The following is an 18811-nucleotide window of genomic DNA, read 5'->3' as shown; positions in this document are numbered from 1 at the left end:
TTTAAATTTGGGTAAACCATGCTGGATGGTCCTGTGCCAGTGTCTCTCAATATCTCATAATCAATGAGAGTATATATCACTTATAGCACTCCTTCTAACCTGCAGGTGAGTGCTTGCCTTGTGAGTTCTTTATAAAATAGTCTTTTAGACAAATGTGTGTTTGGCATATGAAAAACATAGTTCAGTGTGGAGTTGCACTCTCTACAATAGAGTTTGAATGCATGACAATTAAGCTTGAGGAAAGACCTCAGCATCTGGTACCTAATCTTGCCAAGTGATCTTCAAATTCTTCCTAAGACAATTCAAATGGCATCAATTCAATTTCCTGGTATGGTATAGTATACAGTTCAGGTTTCACAGACATAAAACAATGAAGTCTGCACTTAGTGTGGATATCCTTGGAAAGTGTACTGCCAAGGTAAGTGAACTTCTCTATAACATTCAGAATTTCTCCATTTACCATAACCAATAATTCCAAGTCTGGATAGGGTAGTGATGGCTGATTGAGAATCTTTGTTTTCCTAGTATTGTCAGGCCAAAATTAGCACTAATAACAGAGAACTAATCCATGCTCTGTTGCATCTCAGCCTCAGGGACTGCATTGATGGCACGATCATTTAGAAAGGTATATACCAATTCTCACCACACTTTAGTCTGGCTTGTAGCCTGTTCAAGCTAATTAATTAACCATCAAGGAAGTAGATAGCTTGGATGCCATTTTCATCCTCATTAAAGTCATTTGACAACATCGCTGATAAAAGCAGTCTAAAAGCATGGGAGCAAGCACATAGCCCTGTTTCACTTCATTGGTAATTGGAAAAACTCAAGACCATCATCCATTACCCAGAACCAGTACAAACATGCAGTTATTGAGCTGACCTACAATACTGATGAACTTCTCAGATTGACCAAATTTTTCCATGATCTTCCACAAGTCCTCACAACTGACAGTATCAAAGGGTCAGATTGGCAAATATTTGTACAAATCTCTGTTCTGCTCCTGGCATTGCTCCCAGAGTTGTCAGGCAATAGATACCATATCAAACATTCCTTGGCCCTTTCTAAAGCCACTCTTTCTCAAGAGTAGGTTATCATCTTCCAAGTGAAGGATCAAGGTGTGTTCAGGGAAGACTAATACTTCTGTTGTGAGGACTTATAGAGCCCTTTTCAGGGCTGCTCATCCACTTTTGGTGTCCACTTTTCAGTCAACTCTCACCCTTGACTCCAAGAAGCTGTAGGATGTATAGTGGCCACACCCCAATAAAGTGCTCAGCGGTTGACTAAACCAGATTGAAAGTAACCAACATACCTCAAACCTGTCAGTGAATTGGGGTGGGAAGGTATCCTATGCTAAACATGTGAAGACTTCCCCCAGCAGAAGGGGCAGATGAAAACAATTTGTTCTAACAGCCATGAAGGCATTGGAAACAGGTACTATGGAGCAGTTAGAGTTGATCAGACATCAAAGAAACCAGTGTCATCTACCATATCCAGGACCATCACCAAAAATCTTGACTTTTGACTTTCCAGTGTACTTCAATGACTATAGAAGGAGAGTGAGGGCTTTGTGCAATTCTGCCTCACTTAAATACAATTTATGCTCAAGTCAAAGGATATCACCTGTAGCATTTTACATTTTACTATTTTACATATATGTGTATATGTTTTCATAGTCTAGAGCATCTATAATCTCCTCAATTTATTTCTTCCAGCCATGCAGATTGTAACCCTGCCTGCTGGTCCAATTAAAACTCCCATACATTTCCTCCCATTATTTTGCCACAAGAGGCTGATGTGTTCCTTACAATCTCTTCATGTGGCATATATATCAATAATGGAACAGATTATCCATCAATTTATCCCTTTCATTTTATGACCAGTACAACTCCTTTTCTGGTCATACGTTTTCCTGATGACATCCTTACCTCTTTTCTCTTGCATAATCGCTCATTTATAGTGTGTTACAACCTATATGTACCCACTATGCACTTTGTCATTGTCCTTTGGATGAATCTCAACTTGAACTCTTTGGGGGGAAGTCTGTTATTCCATAACTTTTCAGTCATCTTGCAGAAATACTAGTGCTAATATGAACCTTTGTTTCAAGAAGAAACTTAAAGTTTTAAAACCACTAGAAAATATCTCAAAAATGATCTTGTCCATGGTGTCAAACTCAAATAGAAACAGACACATGACTTATAAATCATAAAATAACATTTATGTGGTATTATATTTTTATTATTTTGTTAAGTATTTCTCAATTTTTACCTAGTTTTGCCAGATTGGGTTTTTCATAGACCACAAACTACTGGTCCTAGAGCTTGAGTTTGACACTTCCATTTCTTTTCATTTCTTGAATCAACTATTTGTGTACAATGAGCCCACCAACTTCTTAGAGCACAAATTAAATATTAATTCAAAACTAAAATAGGAAAAATGAGGAAAATATGCCATGCAATTAAAACAACTTAAATCAAAAAAAAAAAAAACCAACTTAAATCCTAACAGTTAAGTGAGTGGTGCTAAAAATGGGAGAGAGGAGAAAGGATATCAATATTGATTTCAATAATTTCATGCAGATAGTTAACCAACATAACCAACTGTCACAATGAACAAAACAATCTAGAAACTATCTCATGCAGAAAATACTTTATATCTTTGCCATGGGAGTGACACGGCATTCAAGAGTAGCAGTAATTAGAATATATAAAGTTGTTTATAATTCTTTTACAAAAAAAAAGTAATGGAAAACTTTAAGAAGTATCTCATAAAACAGCAATAATGGAAGGAAAAACAAACTTAAAGAAATCTTGGCAAACTATTGTGACATGGAAATCACTTTAAAAGACTGATATATATTAATTTAAGGTCGCCAAGGAATTCAGCTATGTAATTCCTAAATGAAAACTCAAGTCAGCAGTCAACCTTTTATGGAGTTTAATTACAAACAGGAGGAAGAAAGGTATTAGAGAGAGAGAGAGAGAGAGAAAGGGGAGAGAAGGGAACAGAGCTTAAATACCCCCTCTGTTTAGGCTGGGTCAAAAGGCCCAAGCCCTTAGATAGCTGAGGCAAAGAAAAGAGATCAGTCCCTATCACTCACGTGACCAAAATGGAGAAACAGTCTCAGGGGCCTCCACCTCCATCTTCCTTCAGAGCAAGCTTCTCAGAGCACAACCTCTCAGAGCAAAACCTCTCCCACCCCCTAGTCCTCAGACCCCCCTATCTTTAAGCAAACCATCCAAGTTCCCTCCCCTCAGTTCTCACATCTACCAATCACTGTCCATGACTTCCCTGTGCCAATGGTGGCTCTAGCTTAACCCAGGACCGCCCAGAGGTCTGTGGCTTTGCACATGTCTGTTGAAGGTCATATTCTCAAATAATTAAATCTTGATCTATGCTGCAACCCTTCCTAAATCCTGTTAGGACTGAGTAGGGTGGAGACTGTAAGTTCCAAGACCTGGTTCTGTCATTCCAAGTATCTCTATTGTATCAATTCTAAAATCAATCATGACTCAAAGAACTTCCTGTTCTATGCTTAAGCATAGGTCAAAGCCCTTTCCATTGTTTAGCAAAAGGTTTCTGTCCTAAAGTAATCTTAAGAAGGGAGGAGGAGGAACCTCCCATGCCAATGGGGTTCACATTCCAATAAGAGTTCCCACTATCAGTAGGAAATTCCCTCCAAGCATGAAACCTTCCAATAGTGAAATTTCCAACATTCACAAGTCTAAGAAATTTTAAGGTTTACGCTATCCAACTAAGAAAAATCATTCCCAAAGCACCAAAGAATGAAACCAAGATAACAACAATGAAAAAGAAGTAGAAAAAAATCTATAAAGATTTTTATAACAAACTCTGTTGGTCATAAAATAAAGAATAGAGGAACCATCACATTTCCCTTCTTAATGCCCAGTCCCAGCTGTGATTCTAAAAGAGAAGAGGAAAAAGCATTGAAGTTAAAGAGAAAGGAAGCTATATTAAAGAGGTTTGTGCTGGAAGTGACACAATTTAGAGGACGTTTCAGGATCCATTTCTGAAGCTTTATAAAAGGGAGGATACCAAACGTGAGGGAAAAAAATCAGACTTTATTATATTCACATTATATGTATAAATATGGACATATACATATATATCCATATATACACACATAGTTTTTTTGGTTTGTTTTTTTAAGAAGAGCTTCAATTTCATAAATGTAAGAAACTCCCAGTGAGGGATTTTCTTTATAACATGAGACACTAAGAGGTTAGATAAGTAATTTAACCAGGGTCCCACAGCCACTATATGTCAGAGGCAAGACTTGAATCCAGATATTCCTAACTCTATCCACTTATACCATGGCCTCATTCAAAACACATACACACACACTCTCTCTTTCTCTTTCTCTCTCTCATTCTCTTTCTGTCTCTGTCTCTCTTTCTTTGTCTCTGTTTGTCTGTCCTGTCTCTCCCTCCTTCTCTCCCTCTCTAAAATGTCACCATCTTTCCACACCCGGTTTCTTAGCCTTGGAGTCATCCTTCAATTTTCCCTCTCCTTTACCATCTACCATTCCCACCAATGAAATTTGTATTTTTGCAGCCCAACTCTGACCATGTTGGGATAGGCTCCCCTATTGATGAAGTTTCAGGGGCTCCCTGTTGCCTCTAGGAATAAAAATTGAAGTTTAAAACCCCTCACAATCTGGCTTGTTTGTGCACGTAACCACCTCTTCTTTATTTCCCCTTCCATCTCTCTCCATCAGCCAAAGTAGCCTACTTGCTTTTTGTTCAGCTATGTTTCCATTTCTTCATGACCCTGTTTGGTATTTTCTGGGCAAAGATACTAGAATGATTTTCCATTTTCTTCTCCATCTCATTTTACAGATGAGGATTTGTAGCAAACAGGGTTAAGTAAATTAAAAGAGTTAACACAGCTAGTGTGTGTCTGAATTCAGGGCTTCCAGACTCCAGGCCCAGTGTTCTATCCACTGTACCACTTAGCTGCCCCCAAATGGCCTACTTGCTAAAGACAAATCTCATCCCCTGACTCATAGCTACCTAGATCTCTCCCCATTGCCTAGAAAGTACTTTCCTTGTTACCTATATCCTTTTAGAATTCCTAAAAAATGTTTAAGGTTATCCTCAAACTCCACCTTTTACATGAGAACATATCCTGATCCTTTAAGTTGTTAGTGTCAACTTCTCCCCCATCACACACATACATACCCATTACTTTGTATTTTTTTATGTTTTTACATTTACTTCTCTACATAGATGGTATTTTCTCTGCCAATAGCATACCAGTTCCTTGAGAATAGGAACCATTTTATATTTGTTTTTGTATCCTCAGAAACTAACACAGTGCCTGGAATCAGAGAGGATGCTTAGTAAATACTACTATATGAATTAATAAACAAATACACCTATATAAATTGTGTCCTAAAAACTTTTTATTTCACTATTTCCTGTACTTTATGTTTCCTCTTAGTTTAGAGGAATATATATAAAATGTAGAAGAGAAGCAGTAAAATTTAATAGTTATTAAAAATTTTAAACCTGTTTTCAGATTTTACTTTTTCTCTATCATGTTTTCACCTTACAGCTGTTATCATCCTCTTAAGATTGATAGCAGAAAATAATTAAGGGCCCCCTTTAAAAAAATAATAAAAAAGATTGGCTTGTATCTATTTAATTCATTAGGCTGCATTAAGTGTTTTGAACATCCAAACTACTCTATAAATGCCTACACATTGTTATTACTATTTTAGAGTGGAACATTTTTCACTGATTCCCAGTCCAGAGGTTTAGTTCCAAAATATCTCTTAAATTTTTTTTTTGTTTTTTTTTAAACCCTTACCTTCCGTCTTGGAGTCAATACTGTGTATTGGCTCCAAGGCAGAAGAGTGGTAAGGGCTAGTTAATGGGGGTCAAGTGACTTGCCCAGGGTCACACAGCTAGGAAGTGGCTGAGGCCGGATTTGAACCTAGGACCTCCCGTCTCTAGGCCTGGCTCTCAATCCACTGAGCTACCCAGCTGCCCCCAATATCTCTTAAATTTAACAAGTTAAAGGCTAAATATGTAATAAAACTGTTGAAGATATCTTCTTTATAACTTTACCCCCAGTTGGTGTTGACTTTGAATTGTCTGCATTTTTAAAATTTAAGTATTACTCTCATCTTTGGAATATTTTATAAGTTTATGCTATAACTTTAGGTTAATAGACAAAATGCTATTAATCATACTTGATAGTTCTGTGATATATGTATGTGGCAGAAAATCAAAAGAAATGATTGAAGTAGCTTTGACTAAATGGCTTTAACCATGTTTAAAGGAAACTGTATATAGCACTACACAGCATGATTATTCTTCCTTTGAGAGTTCTGGAATAGCCTTGAAACAATTACAGTAAATGTATAGTCAGCTTTTTCATTTGTGGTTACAAAATTAATCCACATTTAGTGCTGCCACCTTTAAAAGAGCTCTTTATCTGTTTATCTTTTCATGAAGAGAAATATAAACAAAAAGTAGTTCAATAATTCTAGGAGAAGGAAGGAGGATTCATTGTAGATTCTTTGTAGAACTAAAAAGGGATGAAGCACTTAATAATTCCCATAGGAAGTCAGGATTATATCATGAACAAATATAAACCAAGGGTTAAGCCACAGAGAACAAGACTGGCACAGTAACATATTAAATAAATAGTAGTTATTGTGAATTGAGTTTTAATGACCTGCAGCCACCACACTGATATCCATCAATGCTGACCATAGTACCATCTCAGTCAACTCCTTTAAGGAAAGAATTTGAGTCATGAACTTCCCTGGCATCACAACTAAAAACAGCATAATCTTTTGCAGAATAGCATAAAGAAAACAAACATGTTTTAGAAATAGTTTAGTAATTATCCAATTAATTACTAATATCTGGAACTTTTCACAGGATAGCAGGTGAAAAACCAAAATTTGCATATACGTGTATATGTATACACATATATGTTCACATATATATATAAATATATAATGTGTATTTTTAACCTCATAGGATCTTCATAACAGTCCTGTGTGTTAAATAATACTATTACCCCCATTTTACAGAAGAGGAAATTGAGGGTCTATAATTTTTCCATTGTCACTGATAGTAAATCACAGAAGATTATTACCCAGATCTCCCCAGATTCCAAATTCACCCTTTCCTCTACCCCATGCTATTCCTCCAGGTCATGGACTTCAGAGCTCAAAGGGACCTTAGAAGGCATCTAGTCTATTCTTATGGTGCTAGTTTCGTTCATGCAAATCATCACCCAAGAGATTCAATTAGTCTGATAGAGAAGGGCAGGGCTATAACAACATTTTTCCTCCACTGAATTCCTGCCAGCAACAATAGCACTGCACTCCTATATACAGTTGAGAAAACTGAGGTTGGGAATACTTAAACCACTTGTCTAAGGTTGCACAGAAAGTAAACAGAGGAAACCTTTGACCTCAGATATTCTAACTCTAAATCTAGAATTTCTTTTCCAAGTTCCTGGTAGGTTTTTTGGTTCTGTTGAGTTGCCATATTTTTGATGCAGTAATTTTCAGTTTACCCACAATTGTTTTGCAGCAATAAAGTATTTTGTGGAGCAACTGAATTTGTCCTTGTTGATTTACATACCAGCACAACATAGTAAAAAGAGAATTAGATTAAGAATCAGAATCAACTTCTCTAAGGACTCTTTTTTTCTTATCTGTAAAATAAGGGTATTAAAGTAGATAAGATCACCCACTAAGGTTATATGGTTAGTTATAGCTCTAAACTCCAGGTCCAGGAATACATGCATCATAAGACATAACAAATTATTCTTTTCAGAGAGTTAGCCCAAGATTAGGAAAACCACAAACCTACTGATATTAACTGAAATTAAAATAGCCAATCTGCTTGTCTTTACTTCTGCCAATTTGCTAACTTGGGTGGTTGAACAATAACAAAAAAAGGAGGATTTTAAAACTTTAGACAGTAAGAAATGTGTTTACAAACTCTAAACCCCCCCCCCCATCCATCCTAATCTTCCTTTCTCCATCTATACAGTTATCATTTCTACTTAATCTGCTCTTCACCCATCAATCAAGTTAATTCCCCCCAATTTTCCTAGTTTATCAAACCTCTTTGGGCTTTGCTTGCCTCCCTATAAAATGGGGATAATACTTGCCTGACTTCTCAAAATTTTGTAAGGAATATACTTTGTAAACTTTAGACATAAATGTAAAGTATTATTCCTGGACCTATGAGTAATTGTTGAGTTGAATTAATGACCAGATATCCTTCTAAGAAAATTATGTTAAAAAGTCAGACAGTGAGGTTAGAAGCATTTAATTCTTCTAGTCTCCAAAACAGGATTATTTAACTACAGTAAAATGTAGTCCAAAATGCCTTTAGACTCTGAGAAGGTATAGCCATTGGCCTTTTGAATCTGGAGATTCCATAATTCCTAAGAACCTAAATTTAGAGATAACAAGAACCATAGAAGTCATTTAGTCCAATCCTCCATTTTTATACATCAGAAAACTAGCCTTTTGGTCTTCCTAATCCAGCACTCATTGTGAATACTATGCAGTGCTATTATTACAATTTTCGTCACTCTATCATAATTTATTAGACCTACTGGGGCTTACATGCTTCATGGCAGTTCTCTTCCTTCTGGTACTGTATAAATGGAGATTTTGAACCTTTGACTTCATTCCCCAGAAGTCCTTAGTATTTCCCAAAATTCCCTATAATCTCTCCTGTGACTCCATGTTGTCGGGATCACATTATTGGTATTTAACTGGTGGTAACTCCACCCACGCTCTCTTTCTTTGGGATGATGAAACAAGTATGATGGTAAGCTAAGCGAGGGGATTTTAAATGGCCTAATCAGTCATGGGCACGTAGTTTTTATTTTGTATACTCTTTATTCCTTGATTTCTAATGATCATTTAATAAACCTCATAAAATATAATACTTTTATTATTAGAGATATAACTTTAGATTTTACAGTAGGAAATATAAGAGCTTCCCAGATCCTTTCCAACTTAGAAAAATGATGATTTGGAAAATTGTCAGACACATATTGGATGCTTTAGCTGCCAAGACTAAAATTGAGTAAGATTTGACCTGAAAGAAGGATCTCCAGAACTGAGAAGAAAACTATAAAATGAGACAGGACAATTAATATTTTGGGGAAGCAAGAATAGCATCCTTAAAGGAAGCTTCCCAATTAAATGTGATTTCAGAGGATTCTTGGGACAGAGGCATAAAGTGATTAAAGCCTTTGATTGACAAGAATACCATTAAAAAGCACCATTTGAAGCTGGATACCTTTATGACCAAAGTATTCCTTCCCCCTGGACCCTGATTAATTTATGTTATCTGCAATCTTCCTAAAAAATAATTCCCTTTTTTCTAGAGAAATATAAAAAAGGAACTTAGGAGTTCACCTTCTTGGCACTCATATTCAAGAAACTCCCCCAATAGGGTAAAAATAAGCATAGTTGTTTGATCTATTTTAATGAGTTACAGGCTGCTACTTCTTGTGAAATTCATAGAAGGATTCCTAATGTATAAATATTAGGCCTTAGTTAAAGGCCAATGAAGTCATCTGGTGTCTTTCTTTGGGATAAAATCACCCCTAAAGCTGCTCTTTTATGATATCTTTTCCTGTTCTCTCTAAGAATGATGGTATGCTGACAGTATAACAGTGCATTAAGAGTCAGACCAAAACCTCTGATTCTGTTATAAGAGTCTAGAGTTTTCAAGGGTGAGTAACAGTTGTCTAATACTAGAGATGCTTAAGGAGTCAATGTTAGATCACTTGAACTTCATGGAAGAAAAATTAGACCTGAGTCATTTCGTCTATAAAATGGGAGGGGTAAGACTAGAAAATCTCTTAACATCCTGTCAATCTTTACTAATCTAAATCTATGAAATAAAACTTTAAGAAAGACTTGGTTCACATTATGATTACTGAAAACTAAGAGTCATTGCCAGAAATTCTTTAGGGAAGGTATGAGAGCTTATACTTTCCCTTGGGTAGGCAGGGTCTGTAGCTTGAAACACAGGCTCAAAAACAATAGGGGAGGATCCCATTTAGCACACATCTATGCCATGACCCCACAACAAAACACTTGTGTCATTCTATATTGCCATGTATTGAATCAATGTACCAGTTGTTTCAAACCACCTTACATGATTAGGAAAGAATTTTCTACAGTGTTCCAGATTTTGAAGTTGCTATGACATTTTTTTGTTTTATCTAGACCAAAAGTTACATAAAGTCAGATGCATGTGTCTGTTTCCTTACTTATAAAATGTTAGGGGTTTAAACTAGATGATCTCTAAGGTACTTTCCATCCATTCATAGTCTCTGACTTGTTTCTCTAGCCAAGTAAAATCAATAGTTCAGTGGACAATGTACCAATAATTGTTCCTAGTCATACATACTGTAAAGATTAAAATTCTGGGAAACTGAGGCAGGTAGAAATTAGTTTCTCTCTGCAAGGAGTATTATATTTTAGAGATTTATTAAAGATTAAGGATTAAAGAAAATACAGGATAAGAAAGCACGTGTCTAGGCCCAGGGGCCTAGACAACCTCACCTACATTATGAAAAGAGCCGCATCTGCTTGCAAGCGGAAACAGGAAAGAACTGATTTAATAAACTCAGAAACAGAAATGAGTGAATCTTTTAGGGATTATATTCAAACTTGGAAGATTTCTTTGCAAAAGAATTTTTAAGAGTACTGAGTAACTGAAAACAAGAAATGGCAGATACTCACTGTTTCTGTGACAATAGTGTCCAGATTATCATTTTACACTTACATATATCCTTTGCCATCTCAAGCTTATTCACTAATTGCTACCAAAGTCTACCATTGATATTTGCACTTTTCTATCTTATATGAGTTGAATCAGACTTGCAAGATTTGCCTAATAATAGTTTACCTAAATAATCATATTGTATGGTAATAACTACTAGAAAGTACTAGTCTCAGTATTTGGGGCCATCTTCAGCTATAACAGATTTTTACCCACTGAATCAATCAGTTTTTTTTTTTTTAAACCCTTACCTTCCCTTGGAGTCAATACTGTGCATTGGCTCCAAGGCAGAAGAGTGGTAAGGGCTAGGCAATGGGGGTCAAGTGACTTGCCCAGGGCCACACAGCTGGGAAGTGTCTGAGGCCAAATTTGAACCTAGGACCTCCCATCTCTAGGCCTGGCTCTCAATCCACTGAGCCACCCAGCTGCCCCCTCAATCAGTTTTTTTTGGTGCATTTTGTGGGTAGATGTTGTCAACAGGGAAAGACAATCCACTTCAGCTTTGGTGCATTAGGTAGCACTTCAGTCTCCCAAGATGAAGGTCCCAAGTTTGATCCTCAGAAAGGAGAGTGTGATATACTGGGAAAAGGTTTCTGGCTGAAGTGAATTGTCTTTCCCCTGTGAGTCTCCCACTCAGCCTGAAACTGCTAGCTTGGGATTCCCTTCAGGGTAGATTCCCATGGGAACAGGGAACAAGGACAAGCTTTGGGGTCTCCAATCTACAAACTAAATCTGAAAATTGGGGTTCATCAGATCTCACTAGGTAACAAGTTTGGGATTCCTAAATTCCATGTTGACAACATGTTTCAAATTTCTGCACTTTTTTTTAAAGTGAAAACTCTCAGTTAATGGAATTTAGGATAGAATTTAATTTTAAGCCCTTATATATTTTGTTTCCCTTATTTTAAAATTTCATTCCATTCATTGTCATTTAAGATAACATTGATAATTGTAAATCCATTTATTTCATCATAGATGAAATATTTTTATCTTACATGCAGTTTTATAAATATCTTGAAATGGGTTATGGAAATTCTTCAGTGGGTAACTATTTTGTCAACAGGATGCATGTTTATCAAGAACAATGTTTTCAAGTTACAACAAAAATGTTTGACAAAACTAAGATCATCATGCTTTTTTTATGATATCAAAATTTAACAGAAAGCCATATAAAGGTATTAAAATCATGCAGCAATCCTGGTTATGTAATTACTGACTTTTTTTTTCTCATTTTAGTAAAACGTTCCTTTTAAGATGAAAAATGTTTGTCAGATCTGGGAACTGAGCCAATATAAAGCAGTTTCCAGAAGATATAGAAAGGTGCTGAGGCTTGCAGATCTTCCCTGCAAGTCAGCAATCTTTCTCTCTCCAATTAATAACTCAGTGTCTCCCATCCATTAACATACATTATTGCCATTAAGTCCACCTTCTAAAATCAGATTAGTGCAAGAGGAAGCCTTTTTCACTGATTATTCTGCTTTTTTTTAATGAACAGTATATCATTTTACAGTCTTTTAGTTCTCTGTATCATCATTATGAGCAGGCCTGAATTCTCTCTCTGGCAATTATAGAACCTAGTAACAATCCAGATTGCAGTAAATAAGCATAGAGAATGATAGCAAATGTAAAATATATATATGTGTATGTGTGTGTGTGTGTGTGTATATATATATATATATATATATATATATAGAGAGAGAGAGAGAGAGAGAGAGAGAGAGAGAGAGAGAGAGAGAGAGAGAGAGAGAGAGAGAGAGAGAGAGAGAGAGAGAATTTGAGAGGAAATGTTTTCTTTCTAAAGGAAGAAGTTATCTGATGTCCTAGTGCTATGATGGCACATGTGCCAGAGATGGAAGGCATAGACCTTTCTGTGGGCATACATGCCAAGGATCCAGTGCACCCATCCCTGCAACACAGTTTGCCAGAGTTCCTAACTAGAAAGCCTGAATGAGGCACAGCTGGGCTGTTCCCCTTCCTCTCTCCCAGTAGGAGTTAGTAAATTGGTCTCTTCAAGACCGCATCCCTAGGAGGACAAGATTTCCCCACCCCACTCAGAATACAATAGCTTCTCAATTACCTTTGGCCTGAGTGAGACAATTTATGTCTTTACTATCAGAAACAACCAGTGTCTTATTCTACAAAGTATTTTTGGGTTATGGGGATGTCTTTTAAGTTTGTACTTTTAAAATGTTCAAAACTGTAATCTAATGATTTAGGAATAAGTTTTATGAACTAGACTAATAACCTCTTCAGCTATTCCCCAGTTTCTTTCACAAGCAAACTTGGGCTGCTTTAATTTGCATTCTTAATCCCCAGACCCTGCACATTCAATTTGCATTCAAAGGGGTGCCTGCCTGAGGGAGAAAGGTGGACTAGAAGCTCTAGAAGATAGGGATCTCCCAATCAACCCTGCATCCAGATTTAAACCTGACTGCAACTCTAGACCATTTGCTAAAAAGGTTCATTTGGAGGATACCCACTTCAGGAATGCTGGACTGTGATGGGGTGAATATGTCAGAATGATGTTATTTAACCTGAGGGTTATATTTTTCTATAAATAAGAGATTTTTCTGTAAGCTGGGGCTTTTTTGCTTTTTTTTCTGGTCTTTTTCTTTCTTTCTCAATAAAGTGTTGTATTTGAAATGGCTTCTGGTTCCTTGAATAGTGGCTAAAGAGTATACTTTGACATTTTCAAGGTCCTCTCATTTTCCACTTTGGAGAGGAGCTTTTTTTTTTGAGGAGATCATAGCTCATATTACTGGAATGGAGCAGAATAGAGTGCTTGTTGCCCCTCTCTTCTCCCTCTCCCTAAGTCTAGCTACATTACCTTCTCCCCTGCCCAGCAGTCCAATGGGAGTGCTTACGGGAGTAAGGGGGAAAAGCAAGGTGCACCCAGCACTTAGTGGGGTTAGGAGCACAGACTGGGGGAGGGACACTTGGTCTGGGATGTGGAGTGGGGGTGGGGCCTGGTACTCCATTTCTAAAAGGTTTTCCATCTCTGTCCTAGTGTTATGTTTTGTTACCTATTTTTGCTCTACACTGGTTGTAAATTTCATAGTAACCTTTATTTCATATGAATCGTAGAAGAGGAATAGATTTCATGGATTTGTAAGGCTTTACATTTCCCACCTTCCCTATCAAACTAGTAACTTTCAAGCAGGAGTATGCCATTAAACTCTGGGCCCAAGGAAAAAAAAACAATTTAGAAAATATGTCCTGTCCCTCTGTTAAGGGGAATTAGCAAATTTAGCAATTTTCCCAATGAAGGAAGAGCCTTTTACTTTTAGATATCATTTGAACTGTACCATTATGGACCACTAACCATCACAAATTTTCATTTTTAAGTTACAAAATTACAGATTACTTTTAGAGCTTGGATTATATAAATTCCCTGATATGAGTGAAATTGTCAATAAATATTTATTTGAATTTAATTCAAATTAATTAAATATAAATGGGATAGTAAGAAGAATTCTCTGATCTGCTCTGATGACCCCTAGAGAACCATCTTCTAATCTTCTGGATCAGGAGATGGGGGAGAGGAGTAGGAGAAAGGAAAGCAAGAGTGTTGATACCCAAGGAACATTCCAAAGTATGACCTGAACCCTGGACCCTGTCAACTAGAAAAAACACAGAACTATTAAATAGTCAAAAGCACTCTTTAATCAAGGGAAAAGGGGTTAGCGCTACTAATGTGACAACAGAGCTGCTTCCCATGACTGCACAGAGTCAAGACGCCTTGGTCACTAGCCCCTGGCAGTGCCACCCACTCAGAATGGACTCCAGGGAACAAAAGAACTTGGGGAACCTATATACCCTTTGGAGAGTCCAGGGGCAGGGGAAGATGATTGACATCACTATGGCTACAAGGAAAATGGGAGTGTTCAAACTACACTGACAGGATACAATCAAGCTAGAAGCTAGGGTGCAAGAGAAGGGGCTGCTTACAATGGTTACTAAAGGATGGTTCATGCCCAGGTCTGACCTTCCGGAGAAAGGGGACTCTACCTAAAACAAAGAATGTCCTTAGCATATGCTTATCTCACCCAACCAGAATTATCATTTCCCTTTAGGGTAGATTCCATGGGAACAGGGAACAAGGACAAGCTTTGGGGGTCTCCAATCTACAAGCTAAATCTAAAATTGGGGTTCATCAGATCCCACTAGGCCACAAGTTTGGGATTCCTAAATTTCATGTTGACAACCCTAATAACTTCAGATTGAAAATAATGATGATGATAATGATAACAATAGCTACCATTTACATAGTATTTAAGATTTGTAGTGCCCTTTATATAGATTATCTCATTTGATCCTTACATGTTATCCCTACTTTATAGATGAGAAAATTGGGGCAGACAGAAATTAAGTGAATTGACCTAGATCACACAGCTAATAAATATCTGAGGCAAGATTTGAACTCGTGTCTCTCTTACTCCAGGACCAGCTTCTTTATCTACTATGCCACCTAGCTAAATGAAGGGTGCTCCCTAATTACTCCCATTACCTATATATTAACTTTATATCAGCTAACAATTTCAATACAGGTAAAATGATTTATATAGTAGGTATTTCATGATTGCTTCCTTATTGATTTCTGTTTCAAAAACCTTTAGTCTCTATAAGTCTACTCTCTTAGAGATGTCAGGTGCACTGACCACCACCATCACCACCACCACCACCACCACCATCTCCCCCACACCCCTGCCCCTGCAAGCTTCATTGCAGCCAGAGTCAAATAAAATGTATTGTGAAATTTTTAACAAACAAAAATACAGAAGAATATAGATAATGTTAATATGTGGTTTTCCAAGTCAATATATGGGCAGCAGGATCCTTATATAAATTTTATTACCTTTTACCCCTTCTGAATTTGATACCAGAGAATGCTAAGAGTCTATCTTAGGTGCTATTTCCTCTTCTCTTTTCACTCTATACTATTTCACTTAGTGATCTCATCAGCACTCATGCGTTCATTCAGTTATCATTTCTTTATTATATATTCAACCATTATCTCTGAGTGCTAGTCTTACATTACCACCTGCCTTTTATATCTTGAATTAGATGTGCCATAGACATCTCACACTAAATATGTCCAAAATAGGACTCATTAACCTTCCCTCCCCCCAACCCTCCCTACTTCCAACCTGTCCTATTACTCTCAAAGGCACCACTACCCTCCCAGGCACCCAGAAACCCAGGCTAAAAAGTGTAACCTTGATGTTATATTTGACTCCTCTCTCCCATTCTATACATTCAATCTGTTGCCAAGTCTTGTCATTTCTACCTTCACAACTTCGCCTTCATATGTCCCATTCTCTCCACATATACAACTGTCATCCTGTTTACAAGCCCTTATCCTTTATTCCTGAACTCTTGCAATAACTTTCTGCCTGCCTCAATTCTCTCTTCACCCTAGCCATCCTCCATTCAGCTGTCAAAGTGATTTTCCTAAACTAAAAGTCCGACCATGTCACTCTTTTCTCCTCAATGAGTTCCTATGGGTCCCTATTGCCTCTAGGATAAAATAAATCCTCTCTTTGGCATGTAAAGCCCTTAACAATCTGACTCCTTCCTACTAGTTATCTCATACTTTCCTATTCTCCACACACTCTATAATCCAGCTATACTAATCAACTTGCTGTTCTTGATACTCCATCCCCCATGCCTGAAATACTCTGCCTTCTCATGTCTGACACCTGACTTCCTTAAAAACTCAGCTCAAATCCTACCTGGTATAAGCACTCAGTTTCATGTTATTCCACCAGCACCACCATAATTATAATGTGAGCTCCTTGAAGATAAGCGCCATATTTTTATTTTTTAATCCCTGGCACTTAGAACATTGTCTGGCCTAGTAAGCCCTTAATAAGTACTTAGTTACTGAATGAATCAAATTATTTTTATAATCAATACAAACAATAAACATGCTGAGATCACATATTCTCTATCAATTTCAGTCAATAGAATGATGATAATATGATCTTTTATAGAATCACTTTTTAAAAAGCCTGCCATTTTTCTAATAATCCTCACTGAAGATCTCCAAGTATGTGTAGATGAATTTTATGAAGATTTTGTATAGACAGGAAAATAGACAATTTTATAGTTGATATTTTCTCTATTATTTTTTTAAAAAACTCTCTTACTTTCTGTCTTAGAAGTGATACTAAGTATAATTTCCAAGGCAGAAATGTAATAAGGGCTAGGCAATTGGGCTTGATCTGCTGGGGGTCAAACAGCTAGGAAATGTCTGCAATCAGATTTTAACCCAGGATCTCTAGTCTCTAGGTGCTCTATCCACTAAGTAAGTTATCCACTCCTTATCTACCTAACTACCCCTCCATTAATTTTTTAAATAAGATCCGAAAAAAATTTTCATGCTTTTACTATGTTCCTTCTCTTATGAATAAATCCCTCAATGTTTTAAGAATTGTTAGCACTAGCACAGATCTCTTCTAGCTATACTCGATCTACTACAAACTGTTTTCCCCATCTTTGATCTCTTTAATGCTGTTTTTTCTCTTCTATGAATGTCTTTGTCACCATGATGTTAGTTAAAATTAAATCCAGTGGCTTTACTATCTTTGATGGTGAAAAGTATGCTATGAAAATTTTTTCAGACTGTACTTTGTCTTAAAAGTGTGAATTATCACAAAAAAGAATAAATTACTAATAAATTAGATGGAAGAGAGTCTTCAGTCCTCTGGGTTAAAGGAAACTAATATTCCTAGGAAATAGTGGGAAATCAAGCAGAAATAGTTCATTAGTATAGTATCCCATTCCAATTCCTAGACTTCAGTTTCACTATCTATTAAATTACTGTTCACAAGCCCCCATTTTCTCCACTGACCCTTCCCCTCGACCATTTAGAATTGAATTGTCATGTGATAGCACAGTGATGCTGTTTGCTAAAATAGAACCAGATAAGAATAAGCAAATATTCTTACTCCCTATTCCCAAATTATATCCTCCAAATTTCTAAAGAATATAGGTTATAAATCCTTAGCTTTCCTTCCTATGCCATTTTATCAGCTGAACATCACTAGCTAGTAGAACATGCAATCAGATTTTTCAAGTCCAATATCTCAATACTCTGAATGCTACTATATTATGGTGCCATAGCAACCTAGGGGACAATAAAGAGTCATTAGCAATTTGCCTAGCAATAAAACCCAGTAACCCTGAGGTTTGAAAGGTGTTTTATCTCAATGCCAGATCTTCAGTTTTGACAATTTGCAAAACTGACAATTTGCAACAACTTCTCACATTAGATTTTCACTGCACAGTGCAAACACTCCCCTCCACCCAGAGTCTATGCCAGGGTAAGCATTGTGCTTGTGGAAGATAAGAGTTCCTCACTCAATCTACTGTCAATTTGGTGGCATGTTTTCTCCTTGAAATACTAGATCTCCTGGAAACTTGGGTAAAGCATAGCAAATAATAATGCTACCCTGTGCAGATAATGATGAGAGAGAATGGATTTACAAACCCACCTTTCTAACACTCCTGATACCAGATTAAGTCATTTGTGGAAAAGCAGAACTGAGAAGACTCAAACCTATCTTCCCTAGAAGTCTGAAATGTTGTAGTTTGGGAAATTGCATTAAGAACAACTACTGCTTGATTTGTCTCTCTTGTAATACCTCTTTCATCCTATTTTAGTACATGTGCTCTTGCATTCCTATGATATATAATAGGATTAATCCTGGTTGTTTGGGAAGGCAGTGGAAAAATGGAGACTTTAGTGAACTCAAGCCAGTTCCAGGAGCCTGAATATGGCAGTATGGTGCCATATTCAAAAATCAAAAAATGACATGTAAATGTACTATTTTTTTTCTTTAAATAGGCCAAGAAAAGAGAAGAAATTCTTCATCTGTTAAGAAAACAAAGAGAAGAAAGAATAGAGGTGAGACTAATACTGACACATATACATGAATTTGCCTAGAGAGATGGCCTATTTCAAATGTTTTATAATAGTGTCTATTTTTTTAAATGGGTAA

General features: G+C 36.8%; 1 protein-coding gene across 2 annotated transcripts in view; it reads left to right on the top strand.

The window, feature by feature from the left end:
* HOATZ (HOATZ cilia and flagella associated protein) overlaps positions 1-18811 on the top strand; it is a 43283-nt gene that overhangs the window by 9064 nt on the left and 15408 nt on the right. For both annotated transcript variants that reach the window (XM_056794421.1, XM_056794420.1), the window contains exon 4: positions 18658-18717. In XM_056794421.1, coding sequence (XP_056650399.1) covers positions 18658-18717 — 60 coding nt within the window. The remainder of the gene's footprint in view (positions 1-18657; positions 18718-18811) is intronic.

This window comes from Monodelphis domestica, chromosome 4 (assembly GCF_027887165.1).
Source record: "Monodelphis domestica isolate mMonDom1 chromosome 4, mMonDom1.pri, whole genome shotgun sequence".
NCBI lineage: Eukaryota > Metazoa > Chordata > Mammalia > Didelphimorphia > Didelphidae > Monodelphis > Monodelphis domestica.
This window is presented reverse-complemented; position numbering and strand designations above follow the sequence as displayed.